Source organism: Sander lucioperca, chromosome 11 (genome assembly GCF_008315115.2).
Source record: "Sander lucioperca isolate FBNREF2018 chromosome 11, SLUC_FBN_1.2, whole genome shotgun sequence".
Taxonomy (NCBI): Eukaryota; Metazoa; Chordata; class Actinopteri; order Perciformes; family Percidae; genus Sander; species Sander lucioperca.
In genome coordinates, this window is record NC_050183.1 from 22,901,724 (window position 1) to 22,927,931 (window position 26,208).

The 26,208-nt window shown below is 38.6% G+C and overlaps 1 protein-coding gene across 3 annotated transcripts in view; it reads right to left on the reverse strand.

The window, feature by feature from the left end:
• pde4ba (phosphodiesterase 4B, cAMP-specific a) overlaps nt 1–26,208 on the reverse strand; it is a 211,801-nt gene that overhangs the window by 56,058 nt on the left and 129,535 nt on the right. For all 3 annotated transcript variants that reach the window (XM_031284039.2, XM_031284040.2, XM_031284041.2), the window contains 4 exons: nt 12,601–12,795; nt 10,931–10,967; nt 10,536–10,606; nt 7,595–7,647 (listed from right to left, as the gene is read on the reverse strand). In XM_031284039.2, the coding sequence (XP_031139899.1) occupies nt 7,595–7,647; nt 10,536–10,606; nt 10,931–10,967; nt 12,601–12,795 (356 nt within the window). The remainder of the gene's footprint in view (nt 1–7,594; nt 7,648–10,535; nt 10,607–10,930; nt 10,968–12,600; nt 12,796–26,208) is intronic.

Consider the following 26,208-nt stretch of genomic DNA (forward strand, 5'->3'; position numbering starts at 1 on the left):
GTCCGCCCGCCGTTGAAGCTCTTTAGAAGGCAGGCGGGCGCAAAAAGGGCAGGAGGCATCGGAGGTGAGAGCCTTGCCGGCGTGAGAAGCACCGAGGCAGGTCTCGCAGCGGGGGTGGAGATCCGGCGAAAAGATGTAGCCGGTCTCGCAGGAGGGGCAGGAGCGGACGCCGCTGGAGCCGGAGGTCTTCATAACCTTCTTCATAACTGCTTTGCTGAAGAAAAAGTGGGAGCAGAGCTACGGGTCCACTCTGTTTATATACAGTATTTGCGGACGTAGTTGAAGCCCGAGCGGCACGCTAGGGCGGGAAAGAAAATCTTCACGACTGCGCATGCGCGAAGGGATAAACCCAATAGCATGGCTTAGAGGGCGAAGCCTATACGAAATAGAACCAAAGGATAGCACACATTTCTAACTGATGATGATGCTAGATGACAAGAAAAGTTATCACCAAAATGAGTACAACATGATTACATCCTGAGTTCCTTTGCCAACATCCAATAATTTTACTCAAAACTATCAACCTAATAGTGGTGCTATAAGTCAGGGGGTCCCCAAAGTCTGGGGAACATGAATGTATGTACCAAAGTTTGTGCAAATCAAATATCTATACCAAAGTCTGTGCAAATCAATCAAGCAGGTGGTAGGCCTTTTTCACAAGATAAATAAAAACGTTGACCTGGTAGCGCTAGAAAGAAGGTCAGGAGATCTCCAAAGTCATGGCATTAGGATATTAATAGGATTAATCATCTGGGGATCATGAATCAACACAATAGTTGTTATAGATATTTTAGTCTGGACAGAAGTGGTTAACTTGCCGACCAACTGTCCAACAGACCGACATTGCCATCCCTAAAGCCCTGCTGCTGGAATGGCTAAAAACTGTGCAGTCAGATGTGCAACATATTTTCCCAACTGCAACTCTAAATCTGTGATACGACTCTTGTACAGGCAAACAACTTCCAAAGCATTGATTACCAAATTTAGCAGCAGCACTATTTTTATCCACTGCTTGTATAACAAGCTTTTACCTAAGAACCAGCTAGTTCAGTAAGAATTTCGTGGTCACAATAAGACAAAGAGAGAGACCAAAATGTCCATCCCATAAGCCTTGTGTCTATGTGTGTAGCATACCATACCATATACAGCAAATGTATGTGCATTTTTTTTTTTTACCTTATTACATAAAAATTCCTCATTGTCCAAATACCTTTAGTTATACAGTTAACTCAGACATATTGTTTAGTGTTGACCAACCACCAGCTCCTAGCTTTGAAATAACATGCAGGGCTCTCTTTTTGGAAAATGTCATGGGGGGGACTGCTCACCTCATACGAAAACACCAACACAATGGAAATGCACAATGGGATTAAAAAAGCCAACTTGTTGACACCTTTCCACACTACCAGCAGTCAAACACATACACACACAGAGCATATGCGAATAAGGTCGGGAGAGTTCAAGAGCCCTTTGCCTCACATATCCTGTATGACAGCATTTAATCACAGAGGTTGACTTGACCAGGAAGTCAGGTCATACCTTTGTGAGGTTCTCACAGCTAAATGCTGTAGAAATGGGACAGAATATGTCCTGGCTCGGTTATGACACCATGTCATAAAACAGATGCTTTGGATCAATGGCTCTCTAATACGTGAACCTTTTTGGCACGTGTGAGAAGACCCCACTAACCTGTTTGTGATTCTGACGTGATAACGGCTCTGTAAAAACAATGACATGCTGTGACATTAACACATTAGAACACAAGGTGCTGGCAAACACACACCGTAATTAACTACAGCACGTACGACTCTGGATACTTCCACTCACCTCTTGTTGGTCCAGGTTGCATAACATGCCCTCAAAACACACACACACCCTCAGTTCAGTTAAAACGCACACAGCACAATTAAGTTGGTGGCCTTTAGGAGATGTCGTACAGTTTCTTTAACTATTTTCTGAATTCATTTCTCAATGCTAACCACGTTTGAGTGCAAACAACAAATACACCGTGCAGGAATGAATTGCAACACAAATGACTGAAAACAAAGGTACAACATTTTTAAAGAAGGCACCTAATTTACAGTACATATAACTTTTGGCTTACCTTTAACATAGAGGGTTGGTTTAAATTAGTACTTTACCCCAGTATTCACTATGAAAACTACACATGATACTCATTTCCCAGACGGTTGTTAATCTGGTGTTGCTATGCTAAACCCTATTGTTACAAAAAGCCTGTTTGTGATTTCTGTTTTCATGCGATACATACTTTTCCTATTTAAACTCTGGTGTGAAAAACTAAAAGCAATATCATACAATGGCATGCATTGGAGCTTGCATATGCTATGCCACTTCTGCCTGACTGATCACTGATCATTCAACCTCACCTTATTTGTCCCCAAAGGGCAATACTGTAGGTTGTGCAGCAGTGACACAACCCAAAATGCAAAATAAAGACTCTCTTAGTTTTGGCTAATGGGACTCTAAAACTACCGCTGCTCAACAGTTAGTTTCAACCAAATGACATTGTCACAACATTGTTGCATGTGTATACTGTAGGACAAACCCTAGTCATCTACTTAACCTGCAAAGTCCATGGTGGCACTCCAAAAGTATATATTAAGCCATGAATCATATGTTTCCTCCTAATGCTTTAACTGTCACTCGACAACTCCTTGTGTGAGAATTTCTTATCGGCTACGTTTGTTTAGTCACAACTATGCTATTGAAGTGTCCAAGGGAAAAAAGGGGGGCAGGTAGGGAGAAAGTCAATGTCACTTGAGACAAAAGTGTCTGCCAAATAAATGTAATGTCAGGTGCTTGAAAGAGTTTTGAGACATTTGTGCCTTTATTGGATAGTGACAGTTGGGAGATACTGACAGGACACATGGGAGAAAGAGAAGGGTTTCACATGCAACAGAGATCCCTAGCTGAATCAAACCTGTTACATGGTATGCATCTTAAACAGTAGGCAACAAAGATGCCCCTATAAAACCAGCTTTGACCACTGAGAACTGAAATGTCCCCATATAGGCAGCTTTGAGCATCACTATACATTCATACAATAACGGATAGCAGCACTGCAAAAGTACCAAAAACATATCTGGCCTCAGTTTATTACTAAAAAATACTATAGATAATATATATCAAAGATCTTATATATCACATTGTTATATACAATTGTAAATTGAAGCCAGAGGAGAGGAGCTGCACCTGTCTCGACCTATCTCATGACTAAACCTTCGTCTGTTTCATGAAAGGCATTCAAAATATGCAAGATATGCAGTTTTGGCTTGATATTTATATATATTTTATACTGTCTGTATATACAGAAGTTGAATTAACTGTGTGCCCTGAGAGAGGGTGAAATAGGTTCACCTGTGTGTACTGCATTGTGATGCACTGTAGGTATTTACGTATTATATCATTGTATCAGCATGTGTATGTTTGTGCAGTGTGTAGGCACAGACAATAGGCCTTTGTCTTTCTGCATCCTATTTTTCTCCTGGTGGCTGACACATACACACTCACACACACACACACACACACACACACACACACACACACACACACACACACACACACACACACACACACACACACCTCGTCTACACACTAGTTCCTCCTGGCTTCCGTCAAGTTACAACAGTTTAGAGACAGCAAAACAGGAACAATCTGATCTTCTCTTCCTGCCTCACACTTCCTACCCTCCCCCTCCTCCTCCGGCAACAACGAAAGAGAGAGAAAGAGTCAAACAGAAGAATGAAAAGGAAAATAAAGACTCAAGGGGGTAAAAAGACAGCTGGACAGAGGCTGGGAATGAATAAAATAGAGAGGGAAGGTGGCAGAGGGAGAGACAGAGGTATGGATGTAGATGTGTGATATAATGTGAGTAGGAGGTGCAGTGAGGATGTGGCCTGAGATCATGGGAAAACAGTGGAGGGAACCAGTGAAACCCTGCATCATTATAGAAAGGTTACAATGAAAGTAAACGCGGTACAAAACGGTAATGGTGTTTTTTAAAGGACAACACTGGTGTAACTTTATATTTTCATTATATCAACAAATCCTCTCAAGAGACCAAAATCAAAAATCAATATGTGCCTTTGTACCATAAAAACTCTGGAGTTATCCAGATGTATTACATACATAAGGTATACACATAAACAGTATAAACCTATGCTGTATATATTGTACATGCATACATTCAAATTGGGGCTACAACTAACAATTACTTGTTATCGATGAATCTGCTGATTATTTTCTCAAATAAGGGTTTGTATGCTATATAAAATGTCACAAAAATAGTGAAAAAACAATTTCCTAAAGCCCAAGGAGAAGTCTTCAGCTAGCCTACCAACAATACAAAACCAAAAGATATTTCAGTTTCATATCACAAAATACAAATACATTGAATAGTTTTTTATGTGTTTTTAAACGTTTTGTGAATAACAGTGAGAAATAATATAAACATGCTGGGACAACTATACTTGTTAGGATACATTTCTTGTTGGTTTTGGTCATTTCACTGTATTTGTTGATAATAACAAAAAGATGACATCCTCATCCTTTAATAAGCTTTTAAGTTTAAAATACTAATTTCATGTCAATCTTTAGCCAGATTCTGCCAGAACTGCACTTAAAGAAAATTAAAGAAATGTTTCCATATAGATGAGGAATAGACTGTTTACTTGCAAAGTCTCTGCAGTCAATAGTACTTCAACTTAGTGATGGTTTTAAAGAAAATAAAGTTTATCGTAATGCATCTAGTGACAACCTTGTTTGCCTTTACACACGAAAGGTCATAATTAATATTATGAAGCTGGTTTACCAGATACACACACACACACACACACACACACAGACAAACTCAGGGCACCTGACGAGCTGCGGTTCTGAAGAAGGAAGTGAAAACTCAGTCCATCTGCTTTGACAGGAAGTCAACAGAAGCCACATACAGGCATGCTGACGTCAATCAGAGCCACAGGAACACCTCCACACACCACACACACACAGATGGATATATGCCACGATAAACTCATTTCGAATCATACACCTCACCAATCCACAATTGCAAAATCGCACTAAGCAACAGTAGTTAAATACCATCCCACACTGAAATACTCACTTACACACACGTCAATGTTTTAATAGATAATAATACTAAGTTGTTGCTTTTTTTTCAACAACACAAACTTTAGTAATAACCCCAACAAACAAACAAGAATGTGGTCAGTAAAGCTTGTGTAGGTGTAATTTTTTTAATAAATACAGCAAGGGACTTTTTTTTTAAGATTTTAGGCCTTTATTGTATAGGACAGCTAAATATGTGAAAGGGGAGAGAGAGGGGGAATGACATGCAGCAGAAAGGGCCGCAGGGACTGAGCCTTTGTACATGGGGCACACACTCTACCAGGCAAGGGACACTTTTTTTAAGATAAAGAAAATGTTATCGTTGTAGATCTGACTCAGGCTTCATTTTCACGAGTATTTCTTTGATGTCATATCTGACCTGAGTTGATTTCATGTAAAATATTTTGGTTATTTGATGGTTAGCTATGCTCACTGTTTTCAGTTTCATTGTTGCTCATCTCGGTCTCTTTTTACATGTCACTGTTTTCAATGTTCTGCCTAGAGTGTGGAAAGATCTGCCTACATGTGTGAGATTAAAGGTCTGATTATTTATTGTTTTATCAAAAGAAGTAATTATATTTGTATCAATGGCTCTCTCAATCTCAGATTAAACACAATACACCTTTTAGTAGTTGCATGCAAAAATCTGCACACGTGCTATTTATTTTTGTATTTCATTTTATTCATGTATTCAAAACACCACTGTGGTCCTGCAGTAAAAAAAAATAAAAATACACGTGTTTAGGACCCACCTTGCATTTGGATGGAAAGCAGAGAAGTGGATTGTAAAGTAAGAGTGATTTGAGATATTTTTTTCGACTTGTTTTTTTTACCATGAAAAGTTGTTACCATTACAATATACCTGACATAATTGGAGGTGACCACAGCCACTGACGTAGTATACAGTAGGTGAAAGAGGACAATACAAGCTTGTAACACTCTTCCAGGAGGAGATTGTTTGATACTACAAAAAACAGAATCTGGGTGGAGCATCACTTTCAAATGTACAATGATTGTCTGAGCGACAAAGACCTGTCCATTATATTTTTCAGCTGCACTGAAAAAAGAAAATCGGCTCAATACTTGTAATATTAATATTACTTTGAGGCAGCAGAACCAAGTTGTTGTCATCACCTTTTAAGTTTATATGTGAACTTGTCAGCTAACAGTTGCTTATTTATACATCCAGCAGTTACAGAGAAACATTATAATCTATTTGAAGTCATGTTTCTGGCCACCTAATCAATGCAAGTCCAATATCAACTTTCTTTTAGCTCTGTTTTTGGTCTCCATCAACTCCTGAGGGATATATCTGGCTCTTTAGCTGGTAAATACTCCAATATGTTCAGCAGCTAGTCAACTATCTGCGTCTGCCTGCTGTTTGTCACTCTGCAGATGTACAGTGGGTTTTTAGAACTTTTTCACTATAAACAGCTGCCTGCTGTGACCAAAAACAACACTATGAGCGCAGTAAAAGGAAACCAAAACAGAATAGTTGCCACTGGACAGATAAACAATGAGATGAAACTCTCTATAAAGCTCTGTGAAATCGAGTGGAGCTGCAGATTCAGGTGAGGCCAACAGGACTGGTCCTCACTATGCAGAAATGTCCTCACTATGAAAGTTCAAAATGAAATTGATCCTCACAAATATAGCAATAAAAGACATGCTGTACACACCAAGGATTCACAATAAAAATAGTAAACACACATTCAAATGCATACAAAGTGTCTGTAAAACAACCGTGTGTGTGTGTGTGTGCGTGTGTGTGTGTGTGTGTGTGTGTGTGTGTCAAACGGCCTTGGCTGAGCTGGTGAGCAGACACAGATCCCAGTATTAAACAAAGGAATTCCAAAAGACAAATATTCACAAGCAATAGACTTTGCAACCACACACACTCACATGTATAGTGCTCATAAAGTTATATGTGCTTGTAACACTCTTACTGCCGTAGATGTGTACATGCCCCCGCCCCCCCACACACACACACACACACGCGCGATGAAAGAAAAAAGGGAGGTTTGCTGTTATCTTTGAGTGAGCTGCTTTAAAAGATCATACTGTGTGTGTGTGTGTGTGTGTGTGTGTGTGTGTGTGTGTGTGTGTGTGTGTGTGTGTGTGTGTGTGTGCGCGCGCGCGCGTGCATGTGTGCATATGTGTTTGTACCAGTTCAATTATGTTTGAACGTGGTTAATGAGCTTGATGACAAAATAGTCTGGACTACAAGAAGAGCTGAAGACAGATGGCGAGAAAAAGTGAAAGTCCTCACGTACGCGAGTTCATAAGCAAAGGACACACGGAGGAGAGAGGCAGGGAGGGGGGAGGAGGAGAGAATAATGAGAACAAGGAAAAATGATGGCAAAAGATATAAGCCAGATATAAACCAGATAAAAAAGGCACGTTCTTCACGCAGCGTTACAGCAGTCAGACACGTAGCAGAATATTCCTCTAAGCCTCTTACCTGGGAGACAAACTCTGGTGATTGGAGGCTGAGTGGTCGCTGCAGGCGACCTCCTGAAAGAAGGAAAGATGACAGAACGAAAGAATGGTGTTAGAAAGATGTTACAAAATAAAAATAATGCACAATATACTCTTCATCTTTAAATGGTTTACGCAAATAATGGATCACATTTTGTCACTAAATAGGTCAGACATTCGGTTTAAAGTAACAATTCCACATTTTGGTAAATATGCTTTTCTTGCCAAGACTTAGATGCGAAGATCGATATTGTGTTAATGTCTGTACGGTAAATATGAAGCTTCAGCCAGCTGCTAGTTAGCTTAGCTTAGCAAAAATACTGGAAAAATGGGTGCCTGGCTCTGTCCAAAAGGTAAATAAAATACCAGCTCAATACTAAAGATCACAACTTAACATTCAAATGGATTAAACAAACATGACATAATATATTAATTAGTGAGCTTTAGGGGAGGCAGCTTTTTTTAAACCTAGGACAGAGCAGGACTAGCTGCTAAGCTACGCATCTGCTGGCTGTAGCTTTAGATTGAATGTACAGAGATGAGACATTTTCTCACCTAACTCTAGGTAGGAAAGTGAATAAGAATATTTCTTTGTTTGTTCAGGGAATTAACATGGGGTACTCCCCACCCACACAACATAAAATGGTTCATAAATGCGGTCACGTTAAACTCAGGTTGAAACAGTTCTTGAAGAGATGCTCAGACCTGTAATTATGGGTCATAAGGTGTTTTGTTTTATGGTAGCTTTATTGTATTGAGCCTTGTGGTAGTTTAGGGGAAGACACATTTGTTATTTCATAGTCCGATGTTCCAGTCAAATATATCCTCGCAGTAGTCGGGGCAGTCCTGATAAACATTTCATCCTCATTTCATCTGTATTCACGGAGCTCAGCTTCCTTACTGCTTTTAGCCATGCAGCTGAAGTGAAAAGGTGAGATCTTGAAGGAACAAAAGACAATGCAGTCTTGTGCAGGATCTGTGTGTGTGGGACAGAGTGACAGCTGGAGAGCAGGCAGCTGACAGTGTATTGATGCATTTACATTCAGCAGGGACTCACTGATCATCGGTCTGATCTTCTGTTTATTAGGTAATTAGGTCAATATATATGTGCATTACAATGTTGCTCCATGCCTGTATACTTGTGTGTGTGTCTTTAAGTCTCCCCCCTTGTCTATGTGTGGGTGTCAGAGCGGAATGTAGGTCAGACAAGCTTCAGGTATTCAATGCAGCAAACTGAGTGTTAATAAATCGGGTGGAAGAGTGAGGAGAGTGCTCTTTGCATCTAAAGAAACTGACACACACACACACACACACACACACACACACACACGGTCAACGAATAAAGGGAAAAGTGCCTTACATGCATATTTCCAGTGTATTTGCATCTGCAGTCTCCTCCACTGGGAGGTGTGATGCTGAAGGTGAATGCTGCTGCAGTGTTAAAGAATTGCTAAAATAGATTTGTCCATTAATTGGTCAGTTGATCGACAGAAAATGAATCAGCAACTCTTTTGATAATCGAATAATCGATTAAAGGTAATTTCATTCAAGCAAAATACCAAACACTCCATTGTTTCAGCTTCTCGCTTTGAGGATTTGCTGCTTTTCTCTGTTTTATATTATTGTAAACTGAATATCTTTGGGTTTTAAATGGTTGATTGCACAAAACAAGCAATATGAAGGCATCATATTTGGCTTTAGGAAACTGTAACGGCCATTTTACGTATAAAACCTGTACTTACTTATACTTTGCAAACCACTAACAAACATGTTATACTTTTTTAACTCATGTTACAAAAAATAGATATATAGACACTGAAGTGCACTTGTTTGAGAAAGTACAGAAAAAAACATGCTTTATAACTAGTATACGAACCATATTGTGCTTAAAATTGAGTTTAAAATATTCCTGTTACTTTTTGAAGCTACATAATATGCTGACTACTGAATATATGCCTTCAATCACACACTTTTTACTCCTGGAATAAAATTCTGATTTTGTTTTCTTTCCAGATACAATATATGAAGAGCAAACCATGTAGTACTAACTAGTATCAGAGCTTTCCGTGAGACATGAGTCTGTATCATGACAAACGTTTGTTGTGAGACAAAAATATGATACGCTGCCCACTGAAGCAGTGCGGAATAAATGCAGAGGGGACAACAAATACTTTAAATGCATACCAATGAGGCATTCCATCTGTGTGATTAGTTGTGAGGGTATGTTTGTGTTTGTGCTCCACCACAACAGAGCAATTCCTTAAAGAGCATTTTAATTGACTGATGATGATAGAAGGAAACTATTCTTTAATTTCGCAAGGGACAAAGAATGATAGATCTAAAATTAGAATCCCACTTACCCTAAAATGTTTAAAACCCTTCTGATGGAAATCTGCATTGTGTGTGTGTGTGTGTGTGTGTGTTTGTTTGCTGGACTGCTTTAGCAGCTCAACTGTGAGTGCTGGGAGCAGCTGTGGTGTCAGACGTCACGCCTCAGTCTGTTTGAAGCTCAATACCCCCACCTTGTGGCGAAATAATGACACTGCAGTCTGAGTGCATGTGCTGACTAAATGAGCGATCAGCTTGTGACTTTTGTGGTGATTTTAAAAGCTGTGAAGAGGTTAAATTTGATGTATTTTCATTTCCACAACCTTTACTGCAGTTTAAGAGTCATTTTTATTTTCATTGTGCACTTTGCCACAGGGGACTCGAATAAATGAATCCCAAGAGGGTCTGAGTGGACTTGATTTACAACTCTCTTTAAAGAGCCTCATAATGGCTTATAATAAAATATAAAGGTAATGTTTTATTCTCAAGTGGCTCCTCTGAAGTATTTTCCTCATGTTGCCAGAGTCAAAGCAGGGAAAAAAAGCCATGTACATTTTTTTGTTTTGATTTGCTGGTCTCAATTTATTAGCACTTACTTGCTGGAGGCACACTGGACATTGGTCAGTACAGTGAAGTTATTCCTCACACTTCGAAGGCTTGCCAGAACCTAGAAAGGCAGAAGAATAATTATTAGGATCCTTTGTACCATATTTATTTCAAATCCTGTATTTTTTCTTAACCCTGCAGCTACATTTTTGTTTTGTTTCTGCTAGGTTGCAGCGCAGAAGGCAATACATCTTAAATCATATAGAGCTAAACATTATTAAATGATACATTTGTTACATTACACGCTTATTTGAACTTTGGACACTGATATTGTTTCATTTGCTTAATCAGTGTTGGCAACTCTACTCTTAACAGCCCTTACTGCTTAATAAGATTTAGTGTTAATATCAAACTCATTTTGGATTACAGAATGTAAGATAATTACCTGAGCAAAAGGCGTTACTATCAGGTCATCACCATGTCTGCAAACACAAACACAGAGAGAGAGGTGGTAAGAAACATTCTCAAATACCCCCTTGAAAATGAGATGGTACATCAAGGGGCTATCCAAAATAAAGAAAAAAAAAAGAAACGCCAAATATCAGATTTTTCTGTTGCATAAAGCTTAGTGCTTTCTGTTGGCGTGGTCATGGTGGTTAAAAGCGAAGATGTTAAGTAAGGACAATAAGCAATGAGTACCATGACCCAGCCAGCCTCATTACTATAATTATCTGAAAGAGGGAGAGGAGTATGGGGGGATGGTCATGGGTCAAAGTCAGGAGTCTTCTGTTCCGATGGGAAGTAACCTTGTAAGGCACTTAGCTCTCAGACTGACCTATTTTTGTAAGCTGAGACAAAGCCAAATACTGAATTACTCATCTGTGGGTTTCAAAGCATTGTCATGTTATGTAACATCTTAAGTCATGTAGAGGACTCCTTAAACCCATCATATCTTCCAGTGGGAGGCGGAGAAGCAGGACAGCCTGCAGTCAGTAAAAATCTATTCATTCTGTAAAAATTACTACTTTGTATCCAAGCTGTACACAACTTGAGTTAATTTTAATTAGGGTGGGTGATAATTCAGTATTATTGCCTGCAACCTTTGAATTTTCTGTCTTGCAGCCAGATAAAAAACACAGAACACACAGACGTGATTATCAAACACAATAAAATACATTCATTACATATTAGAAATACTTCAAACATATGCTAAAACCCAGCACACATTTTCAACAATGTACATCAGTGATGGCATAACATAAAGCCAATTAGAGTGGATTTGTATCAGAACTTTATGGTCATGTCATGTTTCTGAGTTACAGAGCTGTTTTAAATGAATGATTCCAGGCAAATGTTAATGAGAAACTTAGTTCCAAGTGAATAAACATGTGAAGGGTTTTGTCTAATATAATGCAAAACAGTGGAAAAGGCCTTTCTGTATTGGACATCATTTTTGTTCATTTAACTTGCAATTTTGCCTAAATTCTATATACCATGATACATATTGATGTAAGAACATATTCTTGTTAATATTGTGATGTTAGCACAACTCATATCACTCAGCCATAGTTTTAATGTACTTCTCAATCAATCACTTCATTTACTTCACTGCAGACTAAGTCCACAGTCTAGCAAAATAGTTGAAAGATAAAATATTGTCGTACAAAAGAAGATCCAGCTTATCATTTTAACATTTACAGTTCATTTCTGTCATCCTTAAAATCATCTGTAAAATGATGTCAATGATATTAAAGGGGTGATAGATTTCAAAACCGAGTTTACCTTGTCATAGTTGAATAACGACAGTTGAGTGGGTAAAATAGGCATACATAGAACCTCAAAGTCCCATTGACACCCCTTTCCTATGCAAATCTCACAATTTGAAACTGCCGCTGAAAACGGGCAAATCTCAACGAAGCTAATAGTTGACGTCAACTCGGTGGCTGTACCTTTAATTGGCTCTGGACTGTACATTTGTCACACCCCAAAATTTACATACAGACCACTGGTCTGAGACCAGCTGGTGTTTTGAATGGAGGTCAAGCAGATCTCACACACGAGCTTAGCTGCGAGCTGCGCTGTGTACTTTAGAAAGAAGAAAGTTTTTATATTTACAGTTCAGAGGTGATGGAGGAGTTTCGTGACATAGACTTGGGTGACAGATCATAGTCGCTGTCAGAGCGGTAGAGGAAGGACTCTCGCCGCTGGTTATGACCGGGGAAGTTAGTGTGTAGGACCAGACCAGAGCCGGGGGAGGCCTGGGGGTCCAGAGGGCTGCAGCTGGCGGACGGGCCATTCTCCACATCGAAACTGAAAACAGATAAATACATTGCAGATGTTTTTTTCAGTGCTGTGAAGAGTAGAGCAATAAAGCAGAGCTGAAGATTTAAGAGTCAAATCAACCTAGTGTAGGTTTTGTGGTAGCATTAGCCTCAAACATAACTAATATCTTATGAACTCTCTGCTCTGAGCTAGAGGAAATACCCTGATAACGAAATAAGTAAACTAAACTTTGAGATTGCCATGAAACACTCCTTTTCTGACCTTCAACAAATCAAACATCAAGTCTTTCTGACTCTCTCTTCTTCTGATAACGTTTTGTTTGAGCTCTGTGGACTTGATAAGGTTTTAATGGCCGAGCATGACGAAAATGGGACGACCAATTCTTTCACATGAGCACAATCACTTTAAGAGATAAGCTGCAGTCACACACTTTCACATAATTATGTACAGTGGACACACACATACATGAATGGACTTGACATGAAAGGGCTAAAAAGGGCAGACTGACATGCTAGAGTGCACAGTGTTCATTCAGTAATGGAAATCAGTGAGTCTGAGGCTCCTATTCAAGAGGAGAATGTGGAGGAATGTGTAAAAGAGGAGGTGGAACTCTTTAAGACATCATCAAAGAAGAGGAGAGGAGGAAACATCACTTGAAGGACATTTTTGTATGGCTGTGGTGCATTGTTCCAGAGATCAAACAAACTGTGCATGTGAGATATGTCTTTTGTATGACATTTTTCACTGTAGTTTTCGGTTTGTGCGGTTTTCTTTTATCACTTTGTTCTGCCTTGATAGCTATCACTTGCCCTTCAGTATAGTAAACACGCACCATCAAGGTGCTGGTTAGTCCACCAGCTTCATTTTGATATGTGACCTTTACTGTGCAGAATGATGTACATGCAGAGTTTGACACTAAAAAACATTTATCTGCAGAAGGGGAACAGTTTCTCTGTGCTCACCTTAAATCTGAGTTTAAAACAAGATTTTGGGACATCACAACTAGATTGAAAGCCACTTACATTAATAAATACCACTTACATTAATATATACAACTTACACAAGTATAAAAAATTAAAGGTTCCAGCACACATACACTTAGACTTTCTTTAAAAACAATAATTGCATATTTATAGATTCTGGCTTTTCGATTAGCCTAATTCAAAGTATAGTATGTTTTATATTAAACATGTCTGGAGGGGATCTTTAAACAGGTGGAAAAATACAAATACTTGTTGAAATCTCTGAAAGATTTATTCTTAAAGTGTTTTTCCGACAAAATATCCAGTGTCTGTGGAAAGGTCCCAAATATTTTTTGCAGCTTAGTCTTGAGTTATATTGTGTGTTTTTCTTGGATCACTGCTCCTAGCCAGCTCCTCATCTGTTTATTATAACAAAATTTGGGACAGAAAACACAGCAGCAGACGCAGCAGGCCTACATTTTAGTGTGACATGGTTAAATAATGTTTATGTTATGAAGTACTATGTGGAATCTACAGTAAAAAGGCTTACCAAATGGATCAGTAATAACACAAAGGCAGAAAAAGAGTGGTGCCGTCAAATACAGAAACGTGAGAATGTTTAATATGCTAATTATGTGTAGAGTTACAGGCAATCAATGACATGAGGAACACAGAAAATGTTTGGATCAAATGCTTGACTGCTCTGCCCTCAGGTCAATCCACTGGCTTTGTGTGTTGTGATCACGTATGGGGGAGAAGACTGATTCTGGAGCCAGTGAAGGCAAGTCTAGTCATCCACAACACACAAATCAGATCTGTCTGATATTTTTTCCTTGTGTTCTATAATAGCTAGAGAGCTTCACATTAACTGTGTAGATAAAGATGTTGCATAGTACCAAAGAAATTCAAAAGGATAACATTTTCACAGGCCTCCAAGACCCATCTGTCCAAAAAGGCATTTCATTAACAAAGCTTAGCATCAACAAAGATAGTCTGCTCGTTTATAGATCTTTTGACCCCATGCAGCGGCAAGACCCTTTAATTAAGTAAAAGTAGTAATACCAAAGTGTAAAAATAATCAAAAACATTCAAATCCTTACTTTACTTAAGGAAAAGTAGAGAAGTAATATTAGCAAAATGTACTAAAAGTGTCAAAAGTAAATGTTTTCATTATGCAGACTTAAATAATACATTATATTAATGGATATATCATTATATCATATCAACTCATCATACATATGTATGTACAATCTTAATCTGTAAAGTAACCAGTAACTCCAGCTGTTCAATATATGAAGTGGAGTAAAAAGTACAATTTTATCCTCTGAAATGTAGCAGAGTAACAGTAGCAGAACAAGGAAATATTCAAGCAAAGTTAAAGTAGCTCAACGGTACTGAAGTGCAGTACTGGAGTTAATGTACCGAGTTACTTTCCACCACTGCACATGGCAGGGGCGGATTGGCCATCTGGCAACTCTGGCAAATGCCAGAGGGGCCGGACCATTTTTTTTAATGTGGGCCGGTCAGATTTTTTTTTTTTTAATATACAAATAAATTGTCTTTACAGGCCGACAGCGCAGAGGACGGGTTTTTATCGCTTGCACGGTTTCACTATGTTTTTTATAATAATAATAATAATAATAATAATAATAATAATAATAAATATTAAGCATTTGGTCAGTCGGCAATGGCCGGGCTGGTCCCGAGATGGGCCGACCGACCCAATCAGAAGTTACTCAAATTGGGACATTCACTCAAAATCATGCACTTGCTCTAGGGGACGGGCAGCTCCGCCGGAGCTCTGACTGCTGTCCGTCCGCGCGGCCGTCTGACGGCATCAGTATTAAATTAAGACAGTTTCATTACCGATTAAAACATCTTGTTGTCGCGTTAAATAGTAGTCCAGTTCAGTGTTTTGGTACAGTTGGTTTTAACACCTGATGTGAAGTGTAGGCCTATAGGAGTACACATGAAAACCCTGAACAAGCAGCGTCGCTCTGCTCCGTCTTTCTGCTGTGCCCCATTCACGTAGTGTTTAGTTTTACACTATGTAGGTTAAACTCTACAATTAATCCGCGGTTCACATGTATGCATGAACTGTGGTGGTCCATTACACTGTAGTCTCAACATCACTGATCATTTTTGATCAATAGAATATAGAAAACATTACACTTCACAACGTTTTGTATCCATAACATGATTGTGTTATTGTACAATTTAGCAGTAAAAGCAGTAGCCAAAAGTCAACCCTACATTTTTCAACTTGGGAGCAAAACGTGCTCTATGGGGAAAAAAAGTTACCATAAAGTCCTGTTCATGCTAATTAAACAACTGGACCTTGGGGTCAAGTGTTGTCCTATCCAGCCCATGTCCCTGATGTGAAAGCCCCCTTACTGGACTACTGAATATAATAATATTCCATTATATTTTGTATTTTAAATTGTTACTTGCCACCAGAATTTTGTGATTTCCTTGCCATAAATATAGACATTTTTACCATAAATTGGTGCCCAAAAATTTATCAGAATGCAGGAATTGAAGTCTTTTACCCTCAAAATGTCCTGGGGGAGGACCCCCAGACCCCTTCTTCCCCCTGCTTTGTGTGTTCCTACAAAGACAAATTCCCCTGAAGGAAAGGAAAAACCCTGAAGTATAATTATAGACAGCCACAAAAACATATTAAAATTGCAGAGTTAAAACGGATGAAAAGATGGAGAACCAGACAGACAATATGTACAGTGTCAACAGAGAGAAACACGGACAATCAAACAGACAGACAGTGACAACAAAGAACATACTGTAGAGAATGACAGTAACAGCATACAAACGGCATCAACAGACAGACAGTATGTGTAAATTTGTTATAAACGTGTGCTCTTTAAAAAGTAGTAAGCATTGTTTGCCAGTTACTTACATTAAATGTTTAAAACTCTGTTACATAAGGTACTGCTTATATTATTTCACCATCTGTACACAAATGTAATTAGTGAATGCACGTGTCCGTGGGTGGGGCTGCATGGTAATGTGGGCTGGTGTGACTACAGTGCCAGGGCTGAACATTGGTCCCAGTCCGCCCCTGGCACATGGTGTGTTTTTAGCTACCTGAGCTGTGAGGCAGGCTGGAGCATTGTCATATGCCCCATGTTATTCATGTGTTGTTCTACTGCTAGACAACCACATCAACTCTGAGCTAACAATGAGCCGAGTCACATCCTATGTGTGTCATGTGAGACGGTAACAGTCGGGGTACAGGTGTTATGATGGTGATTTATGCTGTTACGAGAAGCCAAACAGGATGAAACAATAAGTGGATTGCCCTATCAAAGCTCCCCCTTAACAGAGATGGCTCATGACTATTTGTGGTATGTAAGAAATAACACAGGAAATGGCCAAGTGTAAGAATGAGAATAGTTTCATGCTAAGGCATTACTACGTCAAGTCCATTAGGCTTGTAACAAGGCAACCGAGAGTGCACATTATGCTTATAACTGTACACTGGTCACTTAACAATGAAATTAAGAAAAGAAGAATAAAACATATACTTGTAGTTTGATATTCTGGACTTTGATTTATAAAGGTGGTGTGATAAATGATTGTTGGATGACTGCATAGATGCACAGATATTAGGGCTGAAACTATAATGATCAATTTATCATCAACTTACTGGTTAATTATTTGATCCATAAAATATCAGAAAAGCGAAAAATGTCAATCAAAATTTCCAAGAGACAAAGGTCCAAAAACAAGCGTTTTTATTTTTATAAATATATATTTTCATTTTATTTTAAAGTGCCATTTTTTCTTGAAAAATTACTAAAATGATTACTAAAATTGTTTCTGCTGATTGATTGATTAACTGATTTAGCACTCACAAGTATTAAAGTATACTACTATAGCAGTGGTTCCCAAAGTGAGTGCCACACCACCCTGGGGTGCCTTGAAGATGGACAAAGGGCTGTAAGATTTATGTCAATTTTTCTATGATTGTACATTTTTTATAATGTTTAATGGAGAGGGAAAAAAACAAGGGCGACATTACCAAACTGAAGAAAAAATATTCAAATAACTATAAGTATGCAGTTTTTTACAGCAATGGAGGGGATGCCATGGGGGGGAAAGTTTGGAAACACTTCACTATACTACTGTAGTCTGGTATCAGTATAGTATAGAAGAATCTTGATTAGCACATGCACTTTTCACTAATTATTCTTCATATTAAAGCAATGAAACGTAGTTCTAATACTGCAACATAACACAAGAGCCCTACAGTAATAACCAATCTATCAGTTGACATTTAGACAAAATCAGCTGTCTCTAAAGTGCACTTCAAACACCAACATTTGAGGATTTTAAAACATTTTAACACAGACAGACTTATGACTCTCTTGTGACTGTCTGGGTCACTGATGCCAATGTCTGTGTCTAGATTGTTCCCCAGGTAGCACCTGACTATCAAACTCCCATCAGACCATTGGAAAACCAAACTAAATATGTTTAACTATTTGAACTTGGAAGTTCATCCATGACCTTTGAAAACATTATATGTAACAAAATAATCTAAAGTCAAAAGTCCACTTACTAGCTTTTCTGAACTGCATCTCTTTATACAGCTTTATTTAGCTTTATTTGCTGAGTGAAGAATGTTAGACTCGGTTGCAAGCTCCAAAAAGCAACTAAGTAGACCTCTGAGCTTTAATAATTTTGTTACATAAACAAAACAAAAAATTGCTTATTTTATGGCTGTGTTTTACCCTGGTCTATTTAACAGGACAAAGAAGAGATATCCAAGAATTTAGCCTTCGAAATGCAGCACATTGACAGACCTTGGGAACAAAGACCCTTTTCTATGAAATGGGGGTGTCCTGGTGGTTTTGTGGATTAGTGCATTTGTCCGGGAAACCATTCTCACTCATACCACTCTCCCATTCTTTCTCTTTGAAGTTCATGCACAGAACAACATGAAAACCAGCACTTGGATCTGGCACATACTTTATATCTTAACATACACAATTAGAAAATTCAAGTTCTTGCTCAGTCAACCAGAAGCATGCCGTCTGTTCAGAGACAGGATGAGAACGAGGACTGCTGGGAGATCAAGATAACCCAAGGCCAAATGCGTTATTGTGAGCTTCCTAGGTAGAAGGGAAATGATCAGTCAAACTAGCATGAAAAGGATCAAAGCGTCAAAGGATTTAATGACGCACAGTTGTGTTTATATGTCTTTACAGGATGGCATGTCATCTGTATTTCTTCCAAAGAACTACTTGGGACATTGATTCCTTAAGGATCAACATTTTCCAATTAGTCATGGTCATTATGGTACTGCATGGCTAAGTCAGTTAAGTTTTTGGTGTTATTTTTCACTAAAACAATCAGGAAGCGCTCCCTCTGACCCTAAAATAATTTGCTAGGATGACACTACATTCCTTTCCCATGATCCAGCTGCATCTGTCTGACGGATGAGCAAACTGATAGGGTGATGGACTTGCCCAAACGATGATAGACTATGAACTGACAGATAAGTAGAGAAGTTCTCTCAATGTTCATTAGTTCATTTTTGTAGATCCCCATTAGCTTCTGCAGTAGCTACATTGGTTCAATCATCCATTAAAGTTAAATCCGGGGCGACCTCTAGCTCACCCAGTAAGAGCGTGCGCCCCATGTAGGCCGAGTCCTTTGCAGATGCCCGGGTTCGAGTCCAGCCTGCGACACTTTTCTACGTGTCATCCCCCATCTCTCTCCCACCTTTCGTGTCTATCCTCTGTCACTGTCAAATAAAGTGAAAAGCCCACCAAAAAATAATAAGAAAGTTAAATCCATGAAATTAAAGACAATGTCAAGGAAGATGAGTGTATTCACTAATAGTCTGCCTTAGGTATGTCTGCATTGATTCTCTAATACTGTTTGGTAACTTATTCCTTTCTACAAAAGCCCTGCTTCAAGTTTGTCTTGGTGATTTGGTGCATAATAATAAAGTGTCAAGTCAAGAGATGATAATATACAATAGAAAAAAATGACAATGGAAAATATTAAAAATGTAAGAAATATGTTAACAACTATCTATTTTTAAAGTGAAAGAGCTGTACAGTTTTGTGCAGGAATGTGCAAAATATTGACCAGCAAAAGTTCACAGTATAAAATGTAAAGTACAAAGAATATGTGCATGTGGGGAGATAGTAAAGATTTGCGTAACACATAAAAGGAGAAGTGGATCAGGATAACTGGAAAATATTAGAATAAATACTGGATTGTAATCAGTGACCATGTACTAGAAAGCCAAACTTGATTCTGCACTGCACTGCGAGCTGACCAAAAAGGTTAAAGAAAAATGAAAAATCTTGTACTAAACATTAACTTACAAGCTCAAATTGGTGCATAAACACTACATAAATCAGCAAACAAATCAAAATTCATGTAAAATACATCACTGATAACGATAACTATTAGTTAAATCCAAATTTGACAAAGCAGACATTACAGGCCACATTCTCTGATGTAGACTAGCAACTGATCCGTCAAGCATAAACTATATTTTCTTAAGAAGAGTCTTCATTTGAAATTTGGTGGAATTCAGGACTAGGCAGCAGCTACTGTGGTAAAATAGCCAAGAGTAACAAGAAACACAGACTAAACTGAAAACATCCAGTGACAGAAAGGGAAGATAGCAAATGTGTATGGAAAGGTTTGTGACAAATCTTTTATTGTGGGAAATGACTCCAGTTCCCAGCTCTAAGACAATGGTGCTGTTTCAGGTCACTGGCCAGTACCTTCAGTCTCATTTACTGGTAGACTGGTACAACTCAGTATCCTGCACGTTAATTCATGTGACTGTAGGTGTGTGGGGAGTGATTTTCTTATTTATTATTTTACACCCTGTGGGATACAGTATTGCTGAGATGGATTCTGGGTCATTGGGCATAATCTGATATGAAATAAAACAATACTAAAGCTGCAACTGACAATTATTTTATTATCAAGTAGCTGCAGATTATTATCTCGGTTAACTGATTAATCGTTTTGTCTGTACAATGTTAGAAAGAAGTGAAAAATGCCCTGCATAATTTCCCACAGCTCAAGATGACGTCTTCAAGTATAACGTTTTGTATGACCAACAGTCCAAACATCCAAAGCTATTCATTATTATCATGTAGGACACGGAAAATCATCAAATTGTCACATTTAAGAAGTTGAAACCAGCAAATGTATCCCTTTTAATTAATCGGAATAGTTTTTATTTTCTGTTGATCGCATAAAAATCATTGATCGACTAATCACTGCAGCTCTAGACAACATGGAACAAAAGTAAATCTTGTGTCTTGTGTCTGTCTTTGGTCTTTTGGGGCAAGTCCAATTCAGGTCTCTACCTAGTCAAATCTAAGGTCCTTGAGGTCGAGCGACTCCTCTCATATACTCACATTGTTTTTACATTGTCATCTGAAACATTGGTATTATAAAAATACCACCACAGAAGAAAACTGCGAAATATTACAGGACTGTAATTGTACCTCAGCAATCTTTATTTACAATGTTTAATATTATGATTATTTTAAAAACATGGGAAAAATAAATAAATGTAAGAAGAACAAATCAGATAATGTCAGACAAGTTTCAAAGTTGCTGGTCCCAGACGTTTGCATCGATTTTGTGTCCGTTTCTTCTTAACCGACTGCGGAGATGTAGTCTCCTTTTCTATTTTAGCTTACTCAGCTGAGCATCAAGAAGGATTTATGATGCAGGACAATTCAATACTTCAGGTAAAGTAAAATATAGAAATCCCAGGTGACACAGATTTTGTGATTTGCAGGTCAAAAGACATTTAGATGTGTATGTTAAAGCTATAGTGCGTAGTTTCTGTCGCCCCCATGAGGAATTCTAAGTAATGACAACTTCTAAGTAATGACAACAAAACTTTGGGCGCGTCTACATGATACAAGCCTTCCGTGATCGAATGAATGAGTGAATTTCTTTATTTTACTTGACCTGTTGAATTGTCCTGCATCATAATACCTCTCCATGTTAGCTGAGTAAGCTAAAATAAAAAAGAGACTAAAACTCTGCAGTCTGTTAAGAAGAAACAGACACTTGTGCTCGAAAAGATGGAGCCCCAAAGTGTCGCAGACAGGGAGAGAGACAGCATTCTTATACTTTGAAATAATCTCTTCCTTCCTGTGTGTTATGGTGAGAGGAAACCAGTGACCATTTGTCTGTCGGGTTGTGCAAACAGAGGTGCCATGGTAACACCTCCTGTTTGTCCTAGGGTTAAACATGGTTTAAATATACAGTAATTTCTTCACACACTTGAATTGGAGTTTGTTCTGTTATTAAATGAGTGATTATACTTCTGTTAACAGTCTTGTGACTTTAAGAATCATATATAAAACCATCTGTTCCACTACATCATTAATAGAACGTCTTGTCAAAATGTTGTAGAGACAAACAGGACTGAATAAGAAATGGAGAGGGACAAGCAGCGGATCCTTAAAAAGACCTTTCTGTCTAACCTGCCGGCTCGGTGAAATTTGCCAGAGCTCTGAAATGCCCCAGAAGGATGATTGAGCAATCCCATCAGACCAAGTGAAAATAGCAGCTGAAATGTTGCACTCCATAAGATCGCAGTAAGATTTCCCTACATGAATCTGCAGCAGGAGTATCTAAAAATAGGTTAATAACCCAAGCTAGTCTAAACATGCACATGCTGAAGCAGACATTTCCCAACACATGAACTCTACTGGAGCAAAGGGTACAACTTTAACAACCAAGGACTCAAAACATCTGAATGTTAAAGGACATTTATCTCGTCATCACTGTCAAACACTGATCTATTCCCACATCTAGTCTGGACACGTATCAGTGTGGGTACCTCTACCCACGATGGGAAAGTTTAAACTTAATTTCAAACTAGAAGGGCAAAGACCTCTGCCAAGGCCATGCAATGTGTTGCAATGTTAACGAAAATGACAAATAATGTGTATCCGCTCCTAAATTTAAGAAATTCTTCCTTGGACCATGCTACAACCTTCCACCAACTTTCATGAAAATCAGGCCAGTAGGTCTTCGTAATCCTGCTGAGAGACAAACAAACTAACTAACTGAACTGAAAACATAACCTCCTTGGCGGAAGTAATAATAATACTAATAATGATGCAATTTAAAGATATTGCGTCAGCACTAAAACTCAGTTGCCGCACCATCCAAATTGATTACATCAGTATGAAATAATCAGACATGTGCTTTGATGAAGTAGTTTTTCCATTTCAGCAATCTTTAGTACTTTCAGTAATTTGCACTACTCAGCTCAACTCCAGATTTTCATCAAAAATCAAAAGAATTATAGCCTATATCCATGAATATGGTCCCTAAATGGGGATTTACTGTATGCACGATGCAGTGCGTTGACGGGAGTCTTGTCATAGATACCTACAGTGGGGGTAGGTTCTGTTCAGTATTGATAGCACCACCAAAACATTTGTCTAGAATCTAGGCCCTAGATGTATTGTACATGATCAGGTCGTATCCTCCTTTAATGACCTTATTCCAGTCTGTGTTCACATTCATTCATTTGCAGAAGGTTTGCAGTGAAGATGTGTTTGTGTTACTGAAAAACTGCAAATTACTGATTCTTTCTTCAACTTCCTTAATGTTGTCTTTAATATCAACAACCGTCTCTACCGTCATCAAAAACACGTAGGGGAAAACACAGGAAGCCCAAGCTGACCAATCACAGATCTTGTGGTTCCCATGTGGTATCTCTGCAGCTCTGATGTGTAGTTACATTTTTGAGGAGGCTAATGTATGTCAAAGCTACACTGTAACCCTTTAAGACACAACTATAAATACAACTTAACACTCTGTCACACTACTGTATGTTAAACTCAGTTGGCTCCAGACTATTTTGCATTTTTGTCTCCCACTTCCCCAAATTGACCAGATTTATTGTTAAGTTGCAACAACTGTGACAATTTTGTTGAAGCTTGTATTCTTAGATGAGAAGAAATCTATTCTCCTGCCTTGCAAACCAAAGGCTTCAATTTATATAAACAGGCATTACATCAAATTAAAACAAAGCTGAGAATAAAATATGTCCTCGGCCTTTTGTAATTTGTGAGTGACCACAAGAGAAAAAAGAAAACTCAGGAATCCAACTACACGCAGCACTTATTAATAGAAATTAGGCCACTAACGTAATCAGGACTTGAGCCAAGTCATTATACATGCACATTGATGTACAAAGCAGATGATCTCATTTAGAAATAATTTACAGTCTAATTCTCTACAGTCAGATTTCAGGACACAAAGCAGAACTGGCCGAAAGGTGTGATGACTATGGTGACGATAATAATAGAACAGGGGCTGTGGGCAGCTCAATGTGTGTGTGTGTGTGTGTGTGTGTGTGTGTGTGTGTGTGTAAGGTCAGAGAGAGGACAGAGTGGTGGACACTAGAAAGAGAATAACTGAAATTTACTTTTACCTGGGAGGAAGACAAAGAGAATATGAGTGAACTGACAGAGTGAAAAGTGGAAAAAATCATACAAACATAGCAGGACATTGCTTTAGCTTTGAGCTGGCAAATTGCAGTGTGGCATCTCTTTTCCATTACATTCCCTGGTCTGTACAGAGTCGGGTGACTCGCGACCACAGTCCCTGACTTCTCTCTGTTGCTGTCATTGAAGTGTGTGCTGGAACTACAACTCCATTAAACCCATAACTTTCTATTCAGTAAAGCAATCTTCTTAGAGAGCCATTGGTGGAAAGTGATTCAGGTACTGTGCTTAATTGCAGTTTTGAGGTACTTCTATTCATCCTTCTCAACAACATTTCAGAGGCAAATATTGTAGATTATTAGATAGATTTTTTTATACTTTAAGTACATTTTGCTGCTGAGACTTTTACTTGTAATGGAGTATTTTTACATGAATGTAATGGTAATTTTTCTTAAGTAAAGGATCTAAATACTTCTTCTACCACTATAGATACCACCATCATCTTAACCCTTACCATCCTGGCCTCAATCATCAACATCATCATCATCATCATCAGCAGCAGCAGCAGAGTCACCATCTTCTTGTTCCTTGTGATCATCCTAGCCATCCGTACTACCGCTTGTTATCATCCACGTCATTATCTTAATTGCAATAATCACCATCATCACCATCAAACCCACTCCACAGCGGCTAATTTAACCTTTGGCCAGAAACTCAGAATTGAAAGCCCCCGACCACATAAACCACGGCAGAATTTGAGTCCTCGCCACATTTTTCTATGTATCCATCTCCATAACAACATATCACACTAAAAGTAAAGTGCACTGCAAAAGAAGAAAAATATGGCTGAACCACAAACTCTTCAACACAGAGCTGCACCCCACCCATGGGCAAGCAAGCACAAAACACTGCTATTCAAAAGTCCGGCGCTGGAAAGAAAAAAGGGTCACCAATGTAAAAAGAAAACTGGTTTAAAACGCTGACCGCTATTTAACATGTAACAAAATTTAAGAAGAAAGTGAAGAGCAGCCTCAGGGTCAATTTTGTTTAACTGAAAATTATTGCAGTTTCAAACAGATATGGACAATATTTTGAGGCAGTTTGGGGTTATTTTGCCAACAGCTGTGACTCAACCACAATGTTTTTGTTTTGACCAATTACAATCATGTTACAGGCAACACTGCTCCCCTCCATTGACTTAAAAAAGGCCCCCTATGTAGTTTACTACTCAAATAGCAGCATGAACAGCTGTGAGTGATGTCTAATTTATTTATTTGTACTCAAACTATGTTTCCACAAATGAACAGTTTGGGGTTTTAATTGTGAAAAAAGTCCTCGCTAGAGAATCAATGTTGGTCCGAGATAATATGAGGTAACTTTACCCTGACAAGAAGTAAAGGCGGAAAATTAAAAAAGGGACCCAGCACCCAGGAAACCCCTCTGTGAAGATAAAAGGGGCAGTGATCTTTGTTTTTATGCCACAGGAATCCGGGTCACAGTCAAAATATTTGGTTAAGCCTATCTCCTGTCCTAGTTGGATATGTGAGAAACACTCCCTGGCACACATATATAGGCTAATTCATGCACACCCACATACCATAGAAGGTGCAGGGCAGCTGCATGTGTGTGAATATGTTGTAGGCTATGCACAAACAAAAACCACATGCACACAACATAGTGAGAGGAAGTGGTCATGGAGTAATTATGTCCTGGGGCTTACATGGGCCTTGTGTACCTGTCTAATGATTCAAACATGCAGCACAGTACAGTACACCATCTGTGTACTTCTGCTTTCTTTAGTATAGTCCAGTACTTTCCACAGGAAACCCTCAGTCACAGAGGTGGAACCCACCCAACCAGAGGTGGACGTCTCCAGAGCCCAATGTCTCCACACTTCCATAATTATAAATTAGACTTTGCCATCAGGGCTATTTTGTTTTTAAAGATTAAAGAAATAAACATTTAACATTACTAGACCGCATATTGAGAAAAATATT